Here is a 24,913-nt window from a genome sequence, read left to right on the forward strand (position 1 = left end):
TTCTCTGTGTAGCCCTGGCTGTCCTGGAATTTGCTTTGTAGTGTAGACCAGGCTGGCCTCAAACTCACAGAGATCCTCCTGCCTCTGCCTCCTGAGTGCTGGGATTCAAGTCATGGGCCGCCACACCTGGCTTTCTTTTCTTTTTATCCATCATGTATTCATTTTTTTTTTGTTTGTTTCTGGTTTTGTTTGCTTATTTTGTTTTTGTTTTTGAGACAGGGTTTCTCTGTGTAGCTTTAGAAAGTTTTGGAAACTGTCCTGGAACTCACACTGTAGACCAGGCTGGCCTTGAACTCACAGAGATCTGCCTGCCTCTGCCTCTTGAGTGTGGGGTTAAAGGCGTGTGCCACAACTCCCGGCACCCAGCACACTTCTTTATTCTTTTTTTTAAGATTTTTTTATTTATTATGCATAAAGTGTACACCTGCAGGTCAGAAGAGGGCACCAGATCTCATAGATGGTTGTGAGCCACCATGTGGTTGCTGGGACTTGAACTCAGGACTTCTGGAAGAGCAGTCACTGCTCTTAACCTCTGAGCCATACTTCTTCATTATTTCAGCAGTGATTTATGGCTTTATTCCAGGTGCAGGAGACTAAGCAGATGCACACCGAAACAGCTGTCACTCACTGGGAAGCCTTTGTTTGGAAGCCTGTTTATTCCAAAGCTGGCCTGCCAGCAATCAATCCTTGCAGGTTATTTCCTGTTTGGAGTGTGGGTGGGGGAGATTGTGCCAAGAGTTTATTTCCGTGCATCTCTGGGTGACTGTGTACACACAGGATCACACACACAGGAGCGCGCGCACACACACACATTTATATATAACGTTTGGAGCAGTGTTGTCATGGGAACCAGATTTTGGTATCTCTGGGCATGATGGATGTCTGTGAGTGGAGGAGCTTTTATGGAGCACCCCCTGCACGCACTTTTGTGTGGTGAGACATCCTGCTGGGAGAGTTGCCCCTGAGAGCTTCAGACAGCCCTTTTGATCACTGCTGTGTACCTTCCTCATTGACCTTGTCAGATGTGGGTGAACGGGACTGAGGGGCTGAGTGTCAGGCTCAGTGGCTGGCCCACAGATTCTCTGGCGTGTTTGCCAACCTCGGGGCACAACACTTGGGCTTTTCCTCCTTTGAAATGCTGAGGGCTGGAGGATGGAGCGGCTGAAAAGACACAGACTAGCCATGGGTTGTATTCTCAGAAACAATGGCCACCGTGGCCACTTGGAATTCGGTGTGTAGTGCCAGCTTGGGGAAGGAGCCGGATGCCAGAGGACGAGGAGGGAAATTGCTATTCCCTGAGCGCTGGCAGTAGGCCTGGCCCCAGAATGAAGCCTCTGATCATGTACTCTTCAAGTCGGCTCTGTGAGATGGATATGGTCATTCTCAATGGGAACCTGGGATTTGGAGAAGAGGAGCCCGCTAGGTTGAGAGGTACGAGGCTGAGATTCGAATCCAGATCCAGAGCCCAGACTTTGCGCATCTTCCTTGTCTGTTTACCGCTGCTGCAACTGATACCACAGCCTGGGTTATTTATTTATTTTGAGAAAGGGTCTCAAAAGCCAGGCAGTGGTGGTGTACATCTTTAATTCCAACACTTGGGAGGCAGAGGCCAGCTTGGTCTATAGAGCAGGTTCTGGGGTAGCCAGGGCTACACAGAGAAACTCCAAAAGGGGGGTGGTCACACTCTGTTGCCCTGGCTGTCCTAGAACTCACTATGTAGACTAGGCTGGTCTCGGCCTGCCTTGGCCTCCTGCGTGCTGGAATTAAAGGCATGTGCCACCATGCCTGACCCACATATTTTACTTTTAATCATATTTGCGCCAGCGCACATGTAGGTGAGTGCCTGCAGAAGGCCAGAAGAGGGCACTAGGTCCCCTGGCGCTGGAGTTGAAGGTGTCTGGGAGCCACCTGATGTGGAGGCTAGGACTTGAAGTTGGGTCCTCTCAAGAACAGGAGATGTTCTTAACCACTGAACCATCTGCCCTGCCGCTCCCTTCCTTCCTTTAAAAGCCCATGAACAGCTCAGTCAGTGAAGTGCTTGCTTTGAAAGCATGAGGAGCGGAGTTTGAGCCCTGGCACCCATGTAAAAGAGTCAGCTGTATGGTATATTTCTGTAATCCAAGTGCTGAAGAAGTAGACTTGGTCACCAGAAGCCTGCTCACCTAGCCGATCCGTGAGCCCAGGACCCAGGAGAACCCTGTCTCGTGAAACAAGGTGAGTATCTGCAGAGGAATAACATCCAAAGCTGATCTCTAGCTCCACGTGCATGCTCACGCATCTGTATACATCTGCACACACATGTCCATGTGAACATACATACATATACACAGACTGGGTACATTATTCCACAACACCATCACTGGGTTCCACTCTCATGGCTTCACACTGGCTCCTCATTGCTTTGCAAGATCCACCCTCTACCCTCTAGGTACCATCAGTGTAATGTCTGGGGGTCCCGTTTTCAGTCCATGAACCTTGGGGGTTCGCGCTGGAGCCATGCCGTAAACCTGGGTCCATTTACTGAGGTCAGGTTTCCCTTCCATTCTAGGCCTGCACTGGAGTGAGAATCAGCAAGGAATGGAAGCCGAAATACCCTCCAGAGAAACTGAGTCCCGGTGGCATGACGGGTCCTGGGCAGTTAGCAGGATGTTTCAAGCAAGACTGTGTGCGAGTTTGTTGGACTGGAAGAGCGTTGGTTCACACTGCTTTTGTGAGGATTTACACTCTCAGTGATTTGCACCCCGGGGCCTTGTGCATGCTAAGCACGCACTCTAGCGGTGAGTCACAGTCCCCACCACCGGGCACTCTCCATTACTTCACTATGAAGTCTGGTGAGATGAGTGACTATCAGAGAGAAAAAGACGGATGTAGCAGTCACCCAGCTAATGAGCTGAGAGATCTGATCCCAAGCCACCTGGCTGCGTCAGACCTGCACTTTGCTTCCTTCCTTCCTTCCTTCCTTCCTTCCTTCCTTCCTTCCTTCCATCCTTCCTTCCATCCTTCCCTCCCTCCCTCTTTCTTTCTTTCTTTATTTTTTCTTTCTTTCTTCTTTCTCCTTCCTTCCTTTCTTCTTTCTCCTTCCTTCTCTTTCTTCCTTCTCTTTCTTTCTTTCTTTCTTTCTTTCTTTCTTTCTTTCTTTCTCCTTCCTTCCTTTCTTTTCTTTCTTCTCCTCCTCCTCTTCTTCTTGCAGGGTTTCTCTGTGTAGCCCTGACTGTCCTAGAACTTGCTCTGTAGACCAGGCTAACTTCAAGCTCACAGAGGTCCACCTGCCTCTCAGGTGCTGGTACTAAAGGCATGCACCATCACTACCAGGAAGGCAGGGGTGCCTGCCTCATTTATTGTCAACATCCTGCATGTCTCTGGATCTTGCTAGATCTTTCTTCTCATGACTTTGCTGGAATGTCAGGACTACCGCAGGCCTCTTCTGACAAGGTCCAGAGAGAAAAACACTTTAACTACGGTCTCAGAGCTGGGCTCAGTGCCATGATCCACAGTTTTCTAAAACCCACTTCCTATGCTGCAGAAGTAGGTCAACCCTGGGCCTTAATCCCATAGTCCCTGGTCACAGTGCCAAGAACCAGGCTCCGTTTCCTCAGCAGGAAAGGACTCCACATACACCGGGAAGGAAGAGGACTCCCGCCTCTCCAAGTGAAGGCTGTCCCCCAAACTGGCCAGAGTAGAGTTACATAAGATGAATCATCATCTTTCCAGTGTCTGGAGCCCTTCTTCATGTCCCAGTGAGTCAGGCTCTGGACATTGGTGACAAAAGTGAAAGCCATAGCCCTTGTCCCTGGGAGACAGCCTTGGAAGGGTTCGCTTTAAGAATGAAATGAGATTTCTCTCTCTCTCTCTTTGGTTTTTTTGAGACAGGGTTTCTCTGTGTAGCCTTGGCTGTCCTGGGACTAGCTCTGTAGTCCAGCCTGGCCTCGAACTCACAGAGATCTGCCTGCCTCTGCCTCCTGAGTGCTGGGATTAAAGGCATAAGAGGTTTTTCTTTATGTTCAAAGAAGTTGTGAAGCCGGGTATACATGCCTGGAATCCTAGCAGGTTAGAGATGGAGGCAGGGGGAGGATCAGGGTTCAGCATCATCTTTGGCTACACAGCAAGTTTAAGGCAGGCATGAGCTTTGTGAGACCGTGTCTCACAAGTGGAAAGCAGCTCACAGGCTGGGGCTATAGTTTGGTTGGTAGAGTGCTTGCCTATGCAGTCCCCAGCACTGCATAAACTGAGCATGGTGGAACAGGTATGCTGGAATCCCTGCTCTCAGGAGGCGGAGGCAGAGGCAAAGGCAGAGGCAGGACCAAAAGTTAAAGATTCTCACCTACACAGGGAGTGGGGTGATGGTTAAGGTTAGTCTGGTCTAGGGACCGTGTGTGTGTGTGTGTGTGTGATTTACTGAGTACCTACTATCTTCCATGCACTGAGTTGTGTAAGTCCCTTATTACTACGGTGTAATAGAATCACAAGAAATAGCATCCTAACACAGGAGAAGCAGAAGGAACGGAACAGTTGCATCTGGCTAAGGAAGAGGAGAAACTGTGGTAAATTCATCCTATAAGACTGTAAATCTAGTTCCTAGTTTGTTTCAGTTTCTAATTTTTTTTTCTTGACAGGTTCTTTTTATGTAGCCCTGGCCGTCCTGGAATTTGCTATGTGGCCCAAACTGGTCTGAAACTCTTGGCAAGCCTGCTGTGCCCCCCCCAGTGCTGGGTTACAGGTGCATGCCTGGCTTTCAGTTGGGTTTTGAAGGATAAATAGGAGCTTGTAGGTACTCCAGGAACAGGCGTTAGTGGAGGTGGGAGGAGAGAGAAACTGGATAGAAAGCGGGAGTTCAGAGTGTGGGTGGGAACAATAAGAATTAAGAAGCCAGGATGGCAAGAACCAGATGTGACAGGGTCACGAGCGTTTAGTCAAGCAATTTTGGAGTCTCTTTATTGTCACTTAAGCTGCATACACATGGAGCACCAGGCATTTTCAACTTCTCTGTTCCAGTGGGAGAGAAAGCATGTAATGAGGGTGGAGAAAGAGACAGGAGGGGTGGGGGACTCGCTGAATTTGGGAAACCAAAAGACATTAAACTGTAGAATTAATTCTAACTGTAAATGCTATTTTTGTCTCCTGCTGGTGGCCAAAGGCAGAACAATCCCCCAGCCTCTTTCCAGGTGTTGGGAAGTGCTGGCGAGCTCCCATGAAGATCAGATCGCTGGAGGCTGCCTGGAGCCTGGTTCCAGCTGTGAGCATCTGGAAATCCAGCTTCCTCCTCCAGTCACTAGACAGAGGCAGGATAGAATCCAGGGTCTTCCCAAGGCACCCAGCTTGGCAGGATATTTAAATGGCTTCAGGTTAAGAGTCAGGGGAGGGCTGGACCACCCAGGAACAAGGATGTGGTTTCTAGATTCCAGATGCTATGAGCTTGTCATTTAGAGAAATACCCTGGCACAGCTGTCTAGAGACCTTTCAGTGGGCTGAAGTGAGGGGGTTGGTGCAAGGAAGGAAGCCTGGCACCAACATGGCCATAGGTCACCTTGTCCTCAGGTCCAGCTACTGCCACCTGAATGTGTTGAGTGATTTGCTAGACAAGGAGGGAGAAGGTGGGTTCATCTGTCACTTTCAACCACAGACTCTGTAGTGGGCTGAAGATGGGTTCATCTGTCACCTTCAACCATAGACTCTGTAGCGGGCTGCTTTAAGGCACATACCTGCAATCCCAGCATTCAATTCAGGAGGTGGAGATAGATAACTTGGCAACTTCCCTGTTCACCCTGGCCTCAAACTTGCCGGCCCTCCTGTCTCTGGAATACCAACAAATCTCAATCTCGATGTCTTTGTCGTCCATCTGTCCCCCCAACCTCTCACTTCGTGGTATGTGTGTGCACACACGTATGTCTGCCAATCCCCCATCTCCCATGCACACACGTAAGCCATAGGGCCACATCGGGTGGCTCTTTCCCAGGGTTGGCTTCTCTTGACAGCCTGCCCCAGGGATCCCTCATCTCCACTCTTAGCACTAGGGTCACTGGAGGGCAGCCACACGTACCAGCTTCTGTGTGGACTAACAGTGAGAATTCAGTCTCATGCTGTGCAGTAAGGGCTCTGCCTGCTGAGCCACCTCCCTAGCTCTCTGATTTCGGGGGCAGGGTCTAGGAATGCTTATGTGACCCTCCTTTTGCCAGGTAGGTGAGGAAGACTTTGAATGCCTGAATTTCTTGCCTCCACCTTCCAAGGGCTGGAGTTACAAGAGTATGTCTCCACCTCAGCTTTGTTTTGTTATCAGACAGTGTCTCGTGTGGTTGGCTGGCCTGGGAGCACTGAATAGCTGAGGAGCACCTTGAACCCCTGATCCTCCTCCCTCTACCTTCCACATGCTGTTTTTCTTTCCTTTGGGCTTTTCATGTCTGCACTTAATTGTGTTTAGATCTTGGGCCATCAAGGCCCACATGAGCATGCTCTTAGCGAAGCTTGGTATGCATCAAGTAGATGAACCTCATGACATAACCACATAGCATCTGTGGCTAATGGAGATGGCATTTCTTGGCATTAACATGGCTGGTTTCTATGCCAAAAAGTTGCTCCTCCAGTAAAAACAAACCAACAAAAGGACCACGTAGTTCTAGCTTGCCAACATAGTTTTGGAAGGTATTTGTTTTTTTAAAGATTATATCATCAGGACTCTATGAACCAAGCCTCACGGGCTTTAAATTAAGAAATCACAGGAGGTGGTGGCACACGCCTTTAATTCCAGCACTTGGGAGGCAGGGATAGGCAAATCTCTGAGTTCGAGGCCAGTCTGATCTACAGAATGAGTTCCAGGACAACCAGGGGGACAACCTCCCCCTCCCCTCCCCCTCCCCCTTCCTCACAGTGAGAACTTGTCTCAAAAACCAGCAGAAAGACAGCACACTGGGATGGGATGGGGGGGGGGCGCTGGAGAGATCACTCTGCTGTTAAGAGGTGGCTCTGCTCTTGTAGAGGATCCAGGTTCAGTTCCCAGCACCCACATAATGGCTGTCTTTGTTAGGGTTTCTATTGTTATGAAGAGACACCATGACACTCTTATAAAGAAAAAACATTTGATTGGGGTGGCTTATATTTTCAGAAGTTTAATCCATTATCATCATGGCGGGACACAGTGGTGTGCAGGCAGACGTGGTACTGGCTACGTCTTGATCAGAAGGCAACCGCAAGTGGTCTGAGACACTGGGTGTGGCTTGAGCCAAACTTGCCTCCACAGTGACACACCTCCCTCCATCAAGGCCATACTTCGACAAAGTCGCACCTCCTAATAGTGTCACTCCCTGTGAGCTTGTGGGGGCCAGGTACGTTCAAATGACCGCAGTGGTTCACAACCATCTGAAACTCTGGTTCTACAGCATTCAGGGCTCTCTTTTGACCTCCACAGGTTCCTGCTCACATGTAGTACACATATATACATCCAAGCACATACATAGTTACATAAAATAATTGTGTTTTTTCCTTTATTATATTTATGTGTATGTTTTGTCTGGACATATGTCTGTGCATTATTTCCATGTTTGTGTTCATGGAGGCCAGAAGAGGGTATTGGATCCTTTGGGACTGGAGTTACAGATGATTGTGAGCTCTCCTGTGGGTGCTGAGAATCAAACCTGGGTGCCCTGGGAGAGAAGAGCAGCCAGTGCTCTTGGCTTCTAAGCCACCTGTCCAGCCCATATTTCACATATATATATATATATATATATATATATATATATATATATATATATATATTTATTTTTTTATTTTTTTTTTCAAGATAGGGTTTCTCTGTGTAACAGCACTGGCTGTCCTGGAACTCACTCTGCAGACCAAGTTAGCTTTGAACTCAAAGATCCACTTACTTCTGCCTCCTGAGTGCTGGGATTAGAGGTGTGCACCACCACTGCCCAGCCCAGAAAATAATTTTTTTGTTTTGTTTATTATTTTGGTTTTTCGAGACAGGGTTTCTCTGCGTAACATCCCTAGCTGTCCTGGAACTAGCTCTGTAGACCCGATTGGCCTTGAACTCACAGAGATCTGCCTGCCTACTCCCAGGATTCAGAAGGCAGAGGCAGGCAGATCTGTCTCTAAAAACCAAACCAAACCAAACCAAAAACCCAACCAATCAACCAAACACCCCCCCCCCCGGGAATGGGCCGGGGTTGTAAGTCAGTGGTAGTTTGCCTAGTACGGATGAGGTCCTGGGTTCATCCCTAACTTTGGGAAGGAGGGCAGGGAAGAGGAAGGAGGAAAGAACAAAAGCTACATCTAGGGTTGGATGGAAGGCTGAGGCAGGATTGTTGAAGCCTAGGAGTTAGAGGTAGAGACAACCTGGGCATTGAACTCTGGGTCAGTTCATGTTCATGCAAACAGCAATACCCCTAACTGAGAATATGCATAAAATGAGTGTTCTTTCTGCTCACAGGGAATGCAGGTGTTTGCCACAGGTGCAGTGGGCTCTGGGAATAGCTGCTGGCCGTCCAAATTGACAACACTCCTCTTGGGCATGAAGTCTGCCTGTTCTAAGATATTCTGGCCCTGCTTTCTTCCTGTGTGGTGAGGCAGAGCCTGGCTTGTGTTGCCCGAGATTCCTGCGGGGTAACATAAAATCCTCTGGCAATTCACAATTATTAAGTCATTCAAATTTCATATTCCATTTGAGCACTAGCCACATCAGAGGGATTTTTAAAAGACAATGAAATGTCTCTGCATAAATGAATCATAACGGTTAAAGTGTACCAAAAAAAAAATGACTGCGCACCAGGGAATCCTTGGGGAAGAGCTCTGTGTTTACTCCCCACACTCCAGGAGGTGGAGTTTCTCAGATGAGGAAAATCTAGCTTCAAGGGGATTAAGACCTTTCTCTAGGGGCTGGAGAGAAGGCTCAGTGGTTGGGAGTGTGTACAGCTCTTGCAGAAGACCTGAGTTCAATTCTCTGCACTAATAGCCTGTCGACTTCAGCACTAGGGGTTTTGATGTTCTCTTCTGGTCTCTGTGCACCAGCATTCATGTAAACACACACACACACACACACACACACACACACACACACACACACACTTTTCAATGAAAATAAGAGCCTTCCATGAATGCCATGAATCCTTCCGCACCCTTCAAGATTTAGCCTAAATCCAAGATCCTTCAGAATCCAGGCTCCTCTTCTATCCTTTAGTCTTAGTAGCTACTTTAGTCTCTGGCAACCAGGCCCTCATTCCTGCATTTGGGCCTGTTCCTACCACCTTCATTCCACAATGCAGGTTTTGGCTAGTCTCAGGTCATCAGACAGCAGGAACCCACACTCACTAAGCTATTTCGATTGTCCTCATAGAAAGTTCTTAATGGACAAGGTGAAGAAATCAGATCTTTGAATATTTTTTATGTGTTGGGTATTTTACCTGATATATGTCTGTGCATGTACATGCCTGGTGCCCAAAGAGGCCAGAAGGCATCAGATTCTCTGGAACTGGAGTGACAAATGGTTGTGAGCTGCCATGTGTACTGGGAACTAAACCTGGGTCCTCTGGGTGAGCAACTAGTGCTCATAACCTGTGAACCTTCTATTTACACCCAATCAGATTTTCTTGCCAGCGTCTGTGTTGAGAGGGTTGTTATGCTGAAGGCAAGGTGTCTAACAGATCTAGAAGTAAACACCTTGGGTTTGAAGCCCAGGGTGTCCACTTAGAAGCCATATGAATTACCTTTTCAGGTCCTTGAGTCTTAATTTCTTTGCTGGTGAATGAGGTATAGTGCTCATTTTACAGTGTTGCCAGCCTGGTCTACAAAGCGAGTTCCAGGATAGCCAGGGCTATACAGAGAATTTCTTTGAAAAACCACACACACACACACACACACACACACACACTAAAGATGAAGCCAGGATGTTTGTTCTACCACTGAACTATAGCCCTGGCCCTAAGGCTCACACTTGGCTGAAAGGAGAGAGCATTATCTCCATGACTTTGCTCTTGGAGCATCCTTTGCTTGATCACCTGAGGCCAGGATCTTATCTACACTTTAACATTATTTTCCCCAGGATCTACCCTGTCTGAAACTGATAATGCTCACAAAATGCTTAGCAAAGGCCAGGCACACACTAACTGCATGCATGATGCTTATAGCTATTGTTAAGATTAAAAAAAGGAGGGGCTGGAGAGATGGCTCAGTGGTTAAGAGCATTGCCTGCTCTTCCAAAGGTCCTGAGTTCAATTCCCAGCAACCACATGGTGGCTCACAACCATCTGTAATGAGGTCTGGTACCCTCTTCTGGCCTGCAGGCATACACACAGACAAAATATTGTATACATAATAAATTTAAAAAAAAAGATTAAGCTGGGCGGTGGTGGCGCACGCCTTTAATCCCAGCACTCAGGAGGCAGAGGCAGGCGGATTTCTGTGAGTTCGAGACCAGCCTGGTCTACAAGAGCTAGGTTCCAGGACAGGCTCCAAAACCACAGAGAAACCCTGTCTCGAAAAAAAAAGATTAAAAAAAGGAAACTAGCTCAGAAAAGAATAATAATTAATTAATTATTATTATTAATAATTATCAATCTGCTATCAGCCTAGGGTAAACAAGAAGTCAGATCTTTTCATCTGGGAACAGATTTTGATTGGGTTAAAAAAGCCTGAAGTCTCAGAACCTGAAATGAGAATCTGGGGGATTGAAGGACCACCTGGGAATTTTCCCCAGAGTTAGTCAAGCCTGAGGAGGAGTGGAGAATCCACACTTGAGGATGACAGAGTAGGAAGCAGCTGCTGTGTTCTGGTCAGGAGATGGGGAGGAGGCTTTCCTTTTGGTGCTGGGAACCATGGAGGCTCAGCCAGGTCGAGGTGGTGGGGACTATGCCATCTGGATGCTCTTTTCTCCTTCTGGGAGCACCTGGGGCTCCCAGGAGTTGTTACAAGTTAAGTATCCACTACATGGAAAGCTTAAAAAAAAAAAAGCTACTGGGTGGTGGTGGTGCATGCCTTTAATCCCAGCACTTGGAAGGCAGAGGCAGGTGGATCTCTGTGAGTTCAAGGCCAGCCTGGTCTACAAGAGCCAGTTCCAGGACAGGCTCCAAAGCTACAGAAAAACCCTGTCTCGAAAAACCAAAAATAAAAAGCAAAAAACCCAAGCAGGGCACAGTGATAGACCCCTATAATCTCAGAAGAAGCTAGAAGATCAGGAGTTCAAGGTCATCCTAAGGCACACAAAGAGTTGAAGCTAGCCTGAGCCTTGAGACCCTTTCTCAAAAAACAAGTAAGCTAACAAAAAACCCTAGAAATATTAACCTATATCCTGGCCCAAACCCACCACAGTAGTAGGAATTAGAAGACAATCTTTTTTTTTTTTTTGAGAGGGAGAGAGAGTGTGTTTGTCTGTGTAACCCTAGCCATCCTGGAGAAACTCACTTGGTAGACCAGGCTGGCCTCGAACTCAAGAGATCCACCTGCCTCTGCGACCCTACCCCCAAGGCTGGGATTAAAGGCATTTGCTACCACTGCCCTGGACACAGTCTTATGTGTGTTCATGCGCGTGGAGGCCAGAGGACAACTTCCGGTGCTATTCACCTTTTTATTTATTTATCTACAATTTATTTACTTTTATTTCATTTGCATTGCTATTTTGCCTGCATATGTCTGTGTGAGGGTGTCAGATCTTGGAATGAGCTGCCATGTGAGTGCTGGGAATGGGATTGGGGTCCTCTGGAAGAGCAGCCCGTGCTCTTAACCACTGAGCCATCTTTCTTTCCAGCCCCCACCTTTTTATTTTTGACACAGGGTCTCTCCTGGCCTAGAACTCACCAGACAGAGTCAGCTGGTTGGCCAGTGAGCATGAGGGACCTGCTGGTCACCACTTGCTCAGTGCTGGGATTGTAAACACAGGTAGGTCATCCTGCTAGACTTTCTGGGTAAATTCTGGGGACTGAACTTGGGTCCTCATGTTTGCAAGGCAAGCATTCTTTATTACTGAAGTATGCCCTCACATCCACTAATTTCCTGTTCAAGGCATTGGTGATCACGTGGCCTTGTCAAACTGTCAGTTTTGAGCCTCAAGTTTCTCTCTGTCTCTGTCTCTCTCTCTCTCTCCCTCTCTCCGATGATAGTTAGGCTTTTTGGTCCTCAGACTCTTCATTAGTAAGAATGGGATTACCTATTTCTTGGGACTGCACCTACTGAGGGGTGCAGGTGTGGTGTGCAAAGTGTGGATGGGAATGGGAGGTGGAGACCTTATCAACAAGTGTCATCCCAGCAAAGGATGATGGGGAGCCAACTACAGTCTTGGGAAGGTTTTGGGAAAACCCTACAGAGCCCTGGGTTAAAGTTGCTGGAAAGGCAGGTCAGTTGGCATCCTGGAAGGCAAGGTTTATCCCAGAGAAGGTGGAATCCAGATTTTGGGTTCGCTTCATTCAATCCCAGCTGGGTGACCTTAAGGAAGTCACTTTTCTTCTTTGGGCCTCCTCCGCAAATGGGACTCTTCTTTCCATTTCGCACTGAAGAGCATCCGAGGACGACGTGTCGACATAATGCCCGTGACTTGCGACGTCAAGTGCCGGCGAGTGGCATCTGTTATGTTAATAAGTCCCTGCGGCAGGCGGGTTCCTATCAGTCGCCTTGTGCTCCGGCTTAGCCGTTCTCTCTATAGCGACTCGGTTTCTCGCTCCGGCGCCTCTTGACGCTTGCTGGTAGGTCTCGGCGGACCTTGGCCTCGGGTGCCGTTACTATTGTTCTTCGAGGCTGGGCCGCAGGGAAGGGCGCCCTAGAAACCTCTCCTTTGGTCTATCCCTCCGCCCGATACCGTGCCGCGGAGAGCCTCAGCAGCCCCGGATCACCGATCTTTCGCGAGAAATAGAGTCAGCTCCAGCAGCTCTCCCGAACGGCGGCCGAAGACGCTCCCGAGCGCTCCCGAAGAACCCCGGCCGTTCGCCGTCTCCGGAAAGAGCCGAAGGAACTTTCCACCCTCGGTCCGCCGAGCCCTTCCGAAAAGGGCCGAAAAGCTCCGAGCGGCCGTCCTGCCGGACTGCTGGAGGCGGCCGCAGCGCCATGTTGGATGCTCTGCTCGTTGAGTGAAGAAAATCCGTCCGCATCGCCCGAGCCCCGCTACCGAGAAGGGCGCCGCTTCCCCCGGGGAGGGGGACAGACACCCCCCGCCGCCGGCCCATGAGGATATTGCCGTGAAAGGTCCGGTCTCTCCGCCTCCTGCCCCCGCCGGGTCCGGCCCCCCCCTCCCCGGGGTCGCGTTGTCACGGAGACCGGCAGCCGGTGGTGCTGGCCCGCGGGGCGGCTGCTGCTGCCGGCGGCGGCGGCGGCGGAGGCGGCGGCGGCGGAGGGCGTGTGTGACCGGTCCCGGCCCCCTCCTCCTCCTCCTCCCAGCCTCCCCCCGGCCCCCCGCTCCCGCCGCCTCCCCGGGTCTGCCCCCATCCCGCCCCTCCGCTGCCCCCGGCCCCTGCACCCCGGCGCGCCCGGTCCCGCTCTGGGGGGGTTGGTGGCTTCGCTTTGCCATGAGTTTACCGCAGAAACCGGCTCTGAAATCAGGCTCAGCGGCTGCAGCAGGAACCGGACCCGGTACCGGAGCGGCGGCGGCGGCAGCGGCGGCGGTACCGCCTCCTCACCCGGCGGCAGCGGCGGCAGCGGCAGCGGCGGCGGCGGCCCCTCCTCACCCGAACATCAGGGCCCTCCAGACCCCGGCGCCCCAACAGTATCCTTTTCGCCTTCCAGCGGTCCAGAGCGACCCTTGGTGGGAACCTCCTTGCCTGCCACCACTGTCCAGTAAGGGAAGGGACGGGGCTTGGCCCGAGCTTTTTGGGGTGCACCGGTGGCCGCATTGCTGGGACCTCGGGACCCTCTGCGGTACCGTGAGCACTAGCTTCCCCCGGGCCATGCCTCTGCAGCTCTCGAGGATCTGGGGGAGCTCTGCCCTAGAAGGCCCCCTCCCCTTTATTGGGCAGAATTTGCTGGTGCCTGGGACCAGCCCTGCAGGCAAGGCTTTTCTGATTGTCGGGAGGCCCTGCCGTCAGCGGCGCTCGCTCGGTGGCCTTTCTATTATTTAGAATCTACGGTAAACTTTATTGGTAAATTTCCTGTTCGAAACGAATCAGCTCATTCCCGAGGTAAGTTGGGTCATATCGTACAAGTGTACAGAAAGCACTCCCTCTGGCTAATGCTTTTTTATTTTTTTATTTTAAGCAATTAGAGTTGTGTTGTGGTTTGTGGTGGAACCGGCTAAGGAGGAAATGTTACAGTGGACTCTTCCCTGTCTTTGACCTTTTTAAAGGAAGAGGAAGTTAACTCACATTACCCAGCACCCCCAGAAGTGTCACTTCTTCCAAGACTGATGTTATGCTGAACATTTTTCCCTAAGGGCTTTAGTGAGTGTGCCTCTAATATCTGGAGGGTACCAGGGCTCCCCAGAAAGAGTCTAGTTTCCAGCGTGTCTTAATTTCATGATGTCAAAGTCGGGATAGCTTTGATTGAAAGGTCTTGGCGACCAGGTGTTTTAGTCCGACTGAATTGTCGAATTCACAGCTCCCACGGAGCTTCGGCAAGGAGGCGTTTCTTTTCTTTTTTTAATATTTTTTTTTATGGTTTATTTAACTTTATTTTATGTGCATTGGTGTGAAGGTGTCAGATCCCCTGCAACTGGATCTTCAGACAGTTGTGAGCTGCCATGTTGGTGCTGGGAATTGAACCCGGGTCCTCTGGAAGAGCAGTCAGTGCTCTAAACCACTGAACCATTTCTCCAGCCCCTCTTTTCTTTTTTTGTTTTTTGGTTTTTTTCAAGACGGGCTTTTTCTGTGTAGCCCTGGCTTAGACCTGGCTGGCTTCGAATTCAAGAGATTCTCCTGCCGCCGACCCCTGAGTGCTGGAATTAAAAAGTGTGTGCCACCACCGCCAGGCAAGGAAGGTGTTTGTTAGCTACCTGAGAATAATATTTCATCATTCGCCCCTCCTCCCTAAGTCCCTTGTACTTGTGAAAATCAACAAATGATTATTGGATGTCTACTGTGCTGTGGTCTTTGCATTAGTTACCCTGTATTTGACTTTACACGCAGTAGTGGTGTTTGAGCTAGTAAGTCCTGGCAGCAAGGGCTGCAGATTGTCTTAGTCTAGTTTGATTCTTGTCTGTATTGATTTCTTTGAGAAGGGGAAAAACACTTCCTTTCTTGGGTCACCTCAGGTCATTGTTTTCTGTCAAGTGTCCTTTCTGTGTTCTCCAAGTGTTGTTAGTCCACATCTTTCAATGCTCCAGTGTGCTGTGTGTACTGATTTCATAATGTTTTGACCCTGCGAGCGCTCACTGTTGAGAATGTTTAGTGTTTCATGGAAAACCCAGTTACTTCTGACCCACATGCGCAGCTGCTGGCCCGGGAAGGAGCAGGTTGGCTGTTCAGCCTGCTTCAGTGTAGAATTGGGTCGCTTCGGTCTGCTTAGCTTCCCTTCATGCTTAGTTCAAATTCCTTCTTAATTTTAGGGTTGTTGTCCTGATGGTCTGTGCTTGTAGGTTTCTGTCTCAAGCGAGTTACTCATTACCTGTTCTTTTAGGGAGTTAAACCAGAGGACGTGAGTAGTGTGCGCTTGTGACGTACAGAATAGCAAGTAGGGAGTCACAGTGCCGTATGTGACAGGCAGCCCTCGGTGAAGTTGGTGGCTTCTTCGGATACAAATCAGGGTGACTTGAGTATCCCAAGTGTGCCTTTTTTCTGTGCACTTCACAGTTGAAGGACTGGAAAACCTCAGAGCTGGTTGCAGCTCGGAAGTAGTGATTGGTGCTTCAAGTTAAATTTTTATCTTTTCTATAAAGTAGAAACTACAGCTGTTAAGGATGAGTGGGTTTAAGGTGGCCTTTTCAGAGGAGATGATTTTTAAATTCTTTGTGGCAATATTGGCTTCAGCCATGTTGTTTTAGGGTCATATTTTGTCTCGTGTATGGCAGTTGGCATTTTAGACTTGATGTATTCTACCATTCCTGCCTTTCACCTGGCAAGATTACGTTGCTAAATGGTAAGCGTTTATCTCGATAGTAAATGAAGCATAGGCTACAGGCATCTCAGAACACATCGGTGGTAAAATGTTGTCATCTGGTAATGGAGGAGGTCGGAAATAGATCGAAGTAGAGCAATTCTGCTTTTGGAACTAGAGGGAATGTGAGAATTTGGGTTGGTCAAGCGCCGTCGTGCAGTAAGTTGGTGCCAGTGAAGCCCTGGGGCTGGGAAGTGTTGAAAACAAGGGATCTGAATGTAAACGAGAAGCTATTTCTAAGCAGGCGCAGTTTTGCACAGCAGGATCTTTTTTTTGTTTGTTTGTTTGTTTTTTGAGACAGGGTTTCTCTGTAGGTCCCGGAACTAGCTCTTGTAGACTAGGCTAGCCTCGAACCCAACACAGCAGGATCTTGAGGCCAGGTGAAGAAGAAATGGCCACATGGCCACATAGACTGCAGAGAGTCAGTGGATGGCAGGGCAGGACAGTGAAAAACCTGCCTGACAGGAAAAGTACTAAAAGCAAGGAGAATATGGGAATATTTGTCTTGAGGTACGCTCAGCTCTCTGTTGAGGTTGAGACTGCTCTGTTGAGAATCTTGACAGTGTTCATCCTTTTTCTGGCTGACAGAGTAACTGCCATTTTCATCAAAATTTGTCTTTGCACAGAATTTCTTTAGGGGCTTACTGGGTCTCCCATTAAATCCCAGCTCTTAGCCGGGTGCATGTCTTTAATCCCAGCCCTCGGGAGGCAGAGGCAGGCGGATTTCTGTGAATTTGAGGCCAGCCTGATCTACAGAGTAAGTTTCAGGACAGGCTCCAAAGCTACACAGAGAAACCCTGTCTCAAAAAAACAAAAAATAAATAAGTAAATAAAAAAATAAAAAATCCTAGCTCTTTAGATTGAAACTGCCTGCCTACCTTTCAGAAAATCTTAGATAAATGAACTTGAGTTAGGTGCCCATACGTTAGCAATACAGTATTCCTTGTGCATAGTGGACTTAAGGGTATGATTTCTCTCAGGGCTGCTGAAACTCTTGGGGGAGTCTTCTTACTGTTTTGGGGCAGCCAGTTAAAATAAGGCAGAGGGGCTGGAGAGATGTTTTGGTAGTTAGGAACACAATCTGCTCTTCCAAAGGACCTGGGTTCAGTTTCTAGCACTCACATAGCAACTTACAACTGCTTGTAACTCTAGTTCCAGGGGTCCAACACCTTCACACACATACACATGCAGGCAAAATACCAATGCACAGGAAATAAAAATAAGTAAGTCATCTTAAAAAAAAAAAGACATTTGCTGATTATGCTGTTCTGGGATGGTGCACACCTTTTGTCCCCGCACTCAGGACAGAGGCAGGTGGATCTCTGTGAGTTTGAGGCCAGCCTGCACTACAGAGCAAGTTCCAGGACAGCCAGAGCTCCCCAGAGAACCCTGTCTTAAAAACAAGCAAAAACGATACAGTAGCTCTTCCCAGGAACAGAAATAGGTAGAGACCTGTGTCAACCAGAATATGACTTCTGTCTCTAGCTCCTTTGTCATAAGTGTTCTTGCTGTCTTTGCAATATTCTTGTTGCTCTTCTTTTTTTTTATGTTTTTTTGTTTTTAAATTTTCCTCCCATTGATTCTAAGCTGGTCTTTACTGGGTGAAGCTTGTAATGTCTTTCTTTTGCCTCTCTGATAACTAGATTTGGATAATACCCACTGCTCTAGAAGTCATACATGCAGGAGTCTATTTAATTTTTCCAGGACGTCTAATAAGGTAGGTGTTGTCTGTTTTACAGACAGGGTACTGATTGATGTTCAGGAAAGTTAGTTACATTTCCTATGCTCGTGAAAGGTAGTGTGTGGGCAGACTAGTGACCAAGGCTAAACCCATGGTACCTCTCTTCCTCAGCTGGGCGAGTAGCCTGCATATAGGGCCTGGGAGGAAGAATCCATTTTCCCCCTGTATTTGAGAAAAGCCATGTGGAGTAATCTAGAACACAGCCACACTGTACAGGGTTTTAATTAGTTCACAGCCACATACTGCTAGACAAGTGTGCTGTCTTCTCTCACGGAGCCTGACAGCATAGGGGCCCTCTGTTGGATTGAGCTCATGTTTCTGTTTGTTCAGAAGTCAGCAAGGCCTCCAGCAAAATTCCATTATAGCTAGTAACTGGAATGCTGAGGCTGCCACGGCGTCCAACATGTCTCCATTCCTAAGCCCCTCCATTAAGCAAGTGTCAAATCTTGAATGCTTGGAGACAGAGGCAGGGAGATCTCTGAGTTAGAGACCAGCCAGGGCTATACAGTGAGACCCTGTCTCAAACCAAGCCAAACGAAACAAACTTTTGAAGGCAGATCCTCATAGGAGGGAGGAAGGGAGACAGTGCAAAATGGGATTGGAGAGGAACTCTCTCCAGGTACCTGTGTCACAGAGCAGCTGCTGCATTCACCTTCAGTGGGTTGACTGGTGACAGGGGTGGGTGTTGGTCAGACTGAGTGTGGGCCACCTCAGTACTAATAGGTTGATGTTTTACATTGACGTTTCCGATAAATCTTGACAGGGACGTTCTTTGAAAAAAAATTAAAGTGTTTCCCATGTGATAGCGAGAATGACTACATTTGCCTGTTTCTCTTGAGTCTATGAATTTACTCATTTATCACCTACTGTGTTCCAGACTGGGGCTAGACCTAGGGTTGTGGTTACCTTGCCCTGAGAGATTGGTCCCAGCAGGCCAATAGAGAGGGCACTCTTGAGGTCAGGCTCAGGGTTGACTCTGCTGTGCATCTTTTCCGCAGACAGCAGAGTTAGAGCTTCCTGGGCGGAGCTGATGTCTGAGCAGGTTAGACCCATGACTGAGAATTGATCCAGCTTCCTAGAGCTGCCTGCCCACCAGCTGGCTTTCCTCAGTTCTGTGACTGCTGTAAAGAATGTTAGTAGATTATAGTCATGTTGCTTTTCTGTCTGCCTCTCCCCAGTGTGGGGAATGAGGAAGTACTATTGAAAATGTAATTGCTCTAGATTCAAAGTGTCTCCTACATGATGGTCTGAGCATTTGTGCTTCACCTGCCCTTCAGTGCCGTCCTCCCGTTTTATCCCATAAGACCATTGACTTTTTGGGGATTAAGAGTCCTGGCTGTTGCAGAGGACCCGGTTGTATTCCAAATACACATTTGATGGCTCACAACTCTCTGCAACTTCAGTTCTAGGGGCTCTCATGCCCTCTTCTGACATCTCCACAGGCACCCCCTCCCCCACAGACACAAGCGTGCACACACGGCTCACAGAACACATAAAATAATAAGAGAAATCTAAAATAACCATATCTTTAAAAAAGATCATTGCCCTTCTGATACTATACTTTAATTTTGAAATAATTTCTGTCAACCTTAAAATACAAGATTGAGCTTGATATATTCAGAAGTGCTGTGTTTGAATTGGAGGGTTTGTGTTTGCTCTTACTAATTTATTTAATTTTGAGACAGGGTCTTATGTAGGGCAGGCTGGTCTTAAACTCTACATCACTGAAGATGACCTTGAACTTCTGATTCTTCTGTCTTTAGAGCTGTTGTATTGGCATTATCTCTTCCTTTTCTCTGAAGTAAAGGGATTAGTGACCTTGAATTACAAGGGTTTGGGATTTTGAAGATGGCTAGGAGGTGTGTTTTGCTATTCCAAGTATAGGGCAGGACTTATTTGGACCAGTTAATGCTATCTTTGTGGGTCTGGTGGACCCATGTTTTTGTGGCAATTTATTGGTCCTCCAAGGATGCTAATATGGACCCAGTGAAGATAGCTTGCTCATATAAGGCTTCCTACTAGATTTAGCCAGAGACTGAAATGTCTCTGTGACATGTCATGCTCTAGACTGTATAAAGTTGGTTGAGAGCATAAAATAAGGTTATTATGGTCAGTGACTGGGTCACTCTGGGTGAGGATAGTTTATTATGAGGTCCGAGCGGAAGTGGGTTCTGGAGTAAACTCTGGTGAGGAGAGCTGTTTTACTTTAGGGATAGTGTTTTGAGCTACTACAGTAAGAAACGATTTCCTGATTGTTGGGCAGGCAGATTACTTCAGCAGTGCCGAAGCACAGCTGAGATTGCAACGGATGAAATGCCGCAGAGTCCCATGCGACTTCAGGATTCTCAGATGACTTGCAGTTCTTTGGATTTGTGCCAACCAGGAGGAGCCTTTCACTCTCTTGGTGCCTCAGCTGAAACTGGAGATAGTTGAGTCTATTTTAAGTGCATTTGAAACTTGTCAGTTTGTGACCTTTATTAGCTACAGCTTCTTGGTGTGTGCTGAGCCCACTGTGTGTTTCCTGACTCCTAAGATATTAGTGTTTGTTGATAGGGTGCAAGTGCCTATCCTGTTCACCGTGGGCTTGCCAGGACTTAGAATAAATAGTGCTTGGTTTTAGGGGTACGGTGCATGACATCTTAACTCACTTTCAGCATTCCGGGTTGCCTTGAAATTGTTTCATCCTGATCCATGATGAAATTGACAATCTGGTGTGATTTCCTGTGAGATGGACTAGTGCTGGCCCAGTTTACAAATCTGAAGTGTGGCTAGTTTGGGTTTGAGGTTTAGATTATGGGGATGGGGACTAGGGTGTCATGCAGAGGCCACAGAAGCAACATCTGTAGATTAAAAACGGTTTATCATACAAAGTAACATTAGAAGTGTACTATGTAGACCAAGCTTAGGTATTTGCTGCTTCTGCCTCCCTAGTGCTGGGATGAAAGGCACTGTCACTGTGCCCGGCTTTAGCAGAAAATTTAAAAAACAGAAGTAAAAAATACACGTGTGTCTTCTCACTTGATCTCATAAGACCTCCACCCCTGCGACGTTAGACTTTGGCTCGGAAACATTTCCTGTCAACCTTAGAAGATTAAGATTCGGAAGGGGTTTGGTTTTTGGTTTTGGACAGGGTCGGCTTCTGCTTTAGCCTTTAGTGCTGGATTCATGTGTATGTCACCACGCCTGGGGGTTTTGTAGAGTATGGCCACTGAACTTTCCTGGGATCTTGTGTTTTATTAATGTACCCTTGTGTTTTATTAATGTACTTGTTTCCGGGTTGCGTATCCTGTCAGTACACAAGTAAGCTAATCATATGCTTAGCTGCTGAGCTGAGCTACCGGGTCTGTATGGATTTGAATTGTATTAGACTTAAACTCTGTTAGTTTTTGGAAAATACAGTCCGAATGTCTGTCTATAGTTTTAGATTTTTTTGTTCTTCTTTTTGGTTTTTTGAGACAGGGTTTCTCTGTGTAGTCCTGGCTGTCCTGAAATTCACTCTGTAGACCAGACTGGCCTCAAACTCATAGAGATCATAACTTGGTTTCAGGAAGTGTTTCTATGATGAGTGAATCGCGAGAGGAGGGATTTAGTAGGTTAGGGAACAGGGCTGAGGGGGGACAAAGAGAAGTTAGAAATGACAGCAAAACTAGGTAGAGATAGAAAATTAACCAGCAGTCTAAATCCTTGAGGATAGGCAGAATCCTGTGAGGAAGGGCGAGGCGCCGTTTGTCTTTTTACTAGGCTTTGCAGAGCCCTGGAAGATAGTTGATAAGAAACCTGAGGACTGGCCAGATTATCATCGTTTGCTGCCAAATCCGACCTCCTGAGTTTGGGCCCAGGAACCATAAGCTGTCTTTTCATCTTCTTTGTCTTGTGCAAATGCATGTACATATACACACACAGTAAATAATTTCTAAGAATAGAAAATAAATTTGCAAGTTGAGTATGGGAGGTGGACACAGGAGGACTGGAAGTTGAAAGTGATCCTTGGCTACAGCCTGTCTGGGCTACACGAGACATCATCTCGGAAAAACATTTTCACTGCCACCAACAGAAAGCAAACAACTTGAATGCAAAGATGAGTGTAAAGAGAAAAGGGTCTGGATATGCAGAGGAAATGAGTTAAGAGTAGGGACTCTTAATTATCCACTATGAAACAAGCACAGCAGAAACTGGGTCCTAAGGGTCCCCCACCCGAGTGCTGGGAGCTCCCGATTCTGGTAGTGGAATGCTTGAGAAAATGAATCTAGATTCTGAGGGGCTCGGAATGAGTCTGAAAGAAGTTAGAAGCAGGAGTTAGAGGTAGTTGGAAGCCCACTGACTGCCAGGGACAGAACTTGGGTTCCCTGGAAGAGCAAGAAACAAGTGCTCTTAACTGCAGAGTCATCTTTCCAGCCCCCTTGAGTCTTTAGTTTTTTTTTTTAATTTATTTATTATGTATACAGTGTTCTGGGCACCAGATCTCATTATAGATGGGTGTGAGCCATCATGTGGTTGCTGGGAATTGAACTCAGGACCTCCGAAACAGCAGTCAGTTCTCTTAACCTCTGAGTCATCTCTCCAGCCCGAGTCTTTAGTTTTTATTCCCATTCAGAATGTAAGGCTTCCGTCAAATACAAGGACTTGACAAAGTCTCCCATTCAGCCTTTTCACGTTTAATGTTGTGTGCGCACTCAGGAAGCAGAGACAGGTGAGTGTCATGAGTTCAAGGCCGGGCTTCTCTACACAGAGCTGCACATCAGTCAGTGCTGCATGGTAGAAGAAAAGGAAGAGAGGGATTTTAGTAACCACATGAGTTTAATAAAACAGGGGCTTTATTAATTTTAGCCAGAAAATTTCCCTACAAAAACAAAACCTTTTCCATGACTTGAATTCTAAATATTAGAGCAGTAAGGTTGTATCTACTTTTTAGTAAGTCTCCCTGATAAATATGCAGAAGTGGATCTTCATTAGCCTCTGCAGAATTTTAATGCCATCAAGTATCTAGCGACTAAAATTTTTGAATTCTTGAGGCTTAATTGAGGCAGCCAGTACTCTCAATATTAAAATTGTCAATCTTTCAGAAGTAGAATTTGGAACCAGTTCAACTTCCTGAGGTAACTTCTGTTTCTGAAGCTGACATGAGCATTTGACCTTAGTATAGACCCTTCATGATGTGGTAAGTGTCTGAGTGTGCTTTCATCTTAGGCAACATTAAAAGCTGAGTGTTGGTGTGGACAATCAGTGATTCCGTTCTTGACTTTAAAAAAAAATCACGAAGGGGGTCTTGAGAGGTAGCTCAGTGGTTAAGAGGGTCCTCAAGTTGTGTGGCTCATGGCTGCATATAATTCCAGCTCCAGTGGATCCTACACCCTCTCTGGCCTCTGAGCACCTACACACACGTGCCTTGTATAAACACACATCCAAGTAATAAGAAAATATATTTTTTAAAAAATCATAACTGTCCAGACATCTAAGTGTACTTTAGTTCAGTATTTAGAAAATTTAAAAATATGTGTTTGAGTAAATTTAACAGCATCAAGTAAACACCAGACATGGTGGTGCACACCTTCAAATCCCAGCACTCAGAGGCGGTGGGTCTCTGTGTGTGAGGCTATACAGAAAAACCCTGTCTTGAAAAAAACGAAACAAAAAAGTGAAGAATAAAGTTTGAAGAGTCTTTCCATGAGCTGTTCTTTTTTCTTTTTAATTTATTCTGTGTATGTTTTTTTTGTCTGTACCATATTCGTGCCTGGTGCCCATAGAGGGAGGGCAGAAGAGGGTGTCAGGTCCCCTGGTCCTGGAGTTAGCATGGTTGTGAGCCACCCCTGTGGTTGCTGGGACTTGAACCCAGGTCCTCTGCAAGAGCAGCAGTGCTCTTAACCTCTGAGTATCTCTCCAGCTTTTCATTTTTTTTTAAGTTGGAAGGGAATTTGGAGGTTTTTGGATTAGGTTTCAGCTCCCATCTTCCCTTTGCTTTTAAGAGACTTAGCAAGGAGAGGGTCACTTGCCTGAGCATTTCTCTTTTGTGAACTTAGTGATTTGAGAGCTTGTGCAACACTGACAGTTATCTAATTGGGTAGCCCCCTTTTCTGTTACTCTCTTGATTTGGATGGCAAGTCATATGGTTACCCCACCTAGTATCTGTTTTAGAATTTAGAGCTGGAAGGCTTCGTGTTATTTCTAGGTGTATTGCTGAAATGCTTTGTGAGGTAGCCCTTTGTCCAATAATTTGTATTTCATTTAATTTTTTTAAGTTGCGAAGGTCTGTGACATTAACACGTAAACTTAAATAGGAGCAAATTCTTGTCAACACCCCTGTTTAAGAAGAGCTACTAAGCTAGTTTTATTTATTGATTGATTTATTTTTTGGAGTCTGGAAGACAGCCTTGGGCTGTTGCCTTTCAGTTGGTTTGAGACAGGAACTTCATTTCTGGCTGTGAACATCAGGCTGGCCGGCCCATGAATGATGTAGGAGTCTCCTGTTTCTGCCCTTTCCCTGTAGGAGCACTGGGGCCATTGTGTGGGTTCTGAGGATTTGAACTCAAGTTCTCATATTTACTTGACAAATGCTTTTCCTGCTGAGCTATCTGTCTAGGTAGAAACTAGCTTTTAAATTGCAGGAAAGTTGTTGAAGGAGATCCTGTACCCACTTTGTTATTAGCATCTCTTATAACCTTGGCATGATTAGTAAGAGGAAGAAATTAGCCAGGTGGTAGTGCACACCTTTAATTCCAGCACTTGGGAGGCAGAGGCAGGCAGAGTATGAGACCAGCTTGGTCTACAGAGTGAGTTCCAGGACAGCCAAGACTATAGAGAGACCCTGTGTTTTCTCTGGAAAAAATAAAAATTAAAAGATAAAATTTAAAGAAGGAGAGAGTGAGACACTCATACAGTACTACCTAGTAAGATGCAGACCTCACCTGTTTTTTACCTGATTTGTTTTTAATGTTTTCTTTTCCAGAATCATCCTCCTTCTTTTGATTTTTCTCTGTCCTCCTTCTCTGTTGCTGGGATCAAACCCAGTGCCTTACACTTGTTTGCCATTGAGCTATTTTAATCTTGTTTTTTTAAAAAAAAATTCCTCCATTTTAATAGCATGTTAGTTATATATAATGGATTTCTTTTTTTGACCTTTTTTATTTTAATTTATTTTTTTTTAAAACTATCTTTTCTTATTTTATGTGCCAAATCCATTTC

The 24,913-nt window shown here is 47.0% G+C and overlaps 1 protein-coding gene across 20 annotated transcripts in view; it reads left to right on the forward strand.

Moving 5' to 3' along the window:
• Positions 1-12,761: 12,761 nt before the first annotated feature.
• The window catches only part of Eif4g3 (eukaryotic translation initiation factor 4 gamma 3), a 226,727-nt gene continuing 214,575 nt past the window's right edge, over positions 12,762-24,913 (forward strand). For 7 of the 20 annotated variants that reach the window (XM_075945420.1, XM_075945421.1, XM_075945422.1 and 4 more), the window contains exon 1: positions 12,961-13,672. In XM_075945420.1, coding sequence (XP_075801535.1) covers positions 13,476-13,672 — 197 coding nt within the window. In that variant the 5' untranslated portion in view covers positions 12,961-13,475. Of the gene's footprint in view, positions 13,673-24,913 lie in introns of all 20 variants that reach the window. The other 13 variants (XM_075945413.1, XM_075945414.1, XM_075945416.1 and 10 more) reach the window with 5 other exon arrangements.

Source organism: Microtus pennsylvanicus, chromosome 13 (genome assembly GCF_037038515.1).
Source record: "Microtus pennsylvanicus isolate mMicPen1 chromosome 13, mMicPen1.hap1, whole genome shotgun sequence".
NCBI classification, from domain to species: domain Eukaryota; kingdom Metazoa; phylum Chordata; class Mammalia; order Rodentia; family Cricetidae; genus Microtus; species Microtus pennsylvanicus.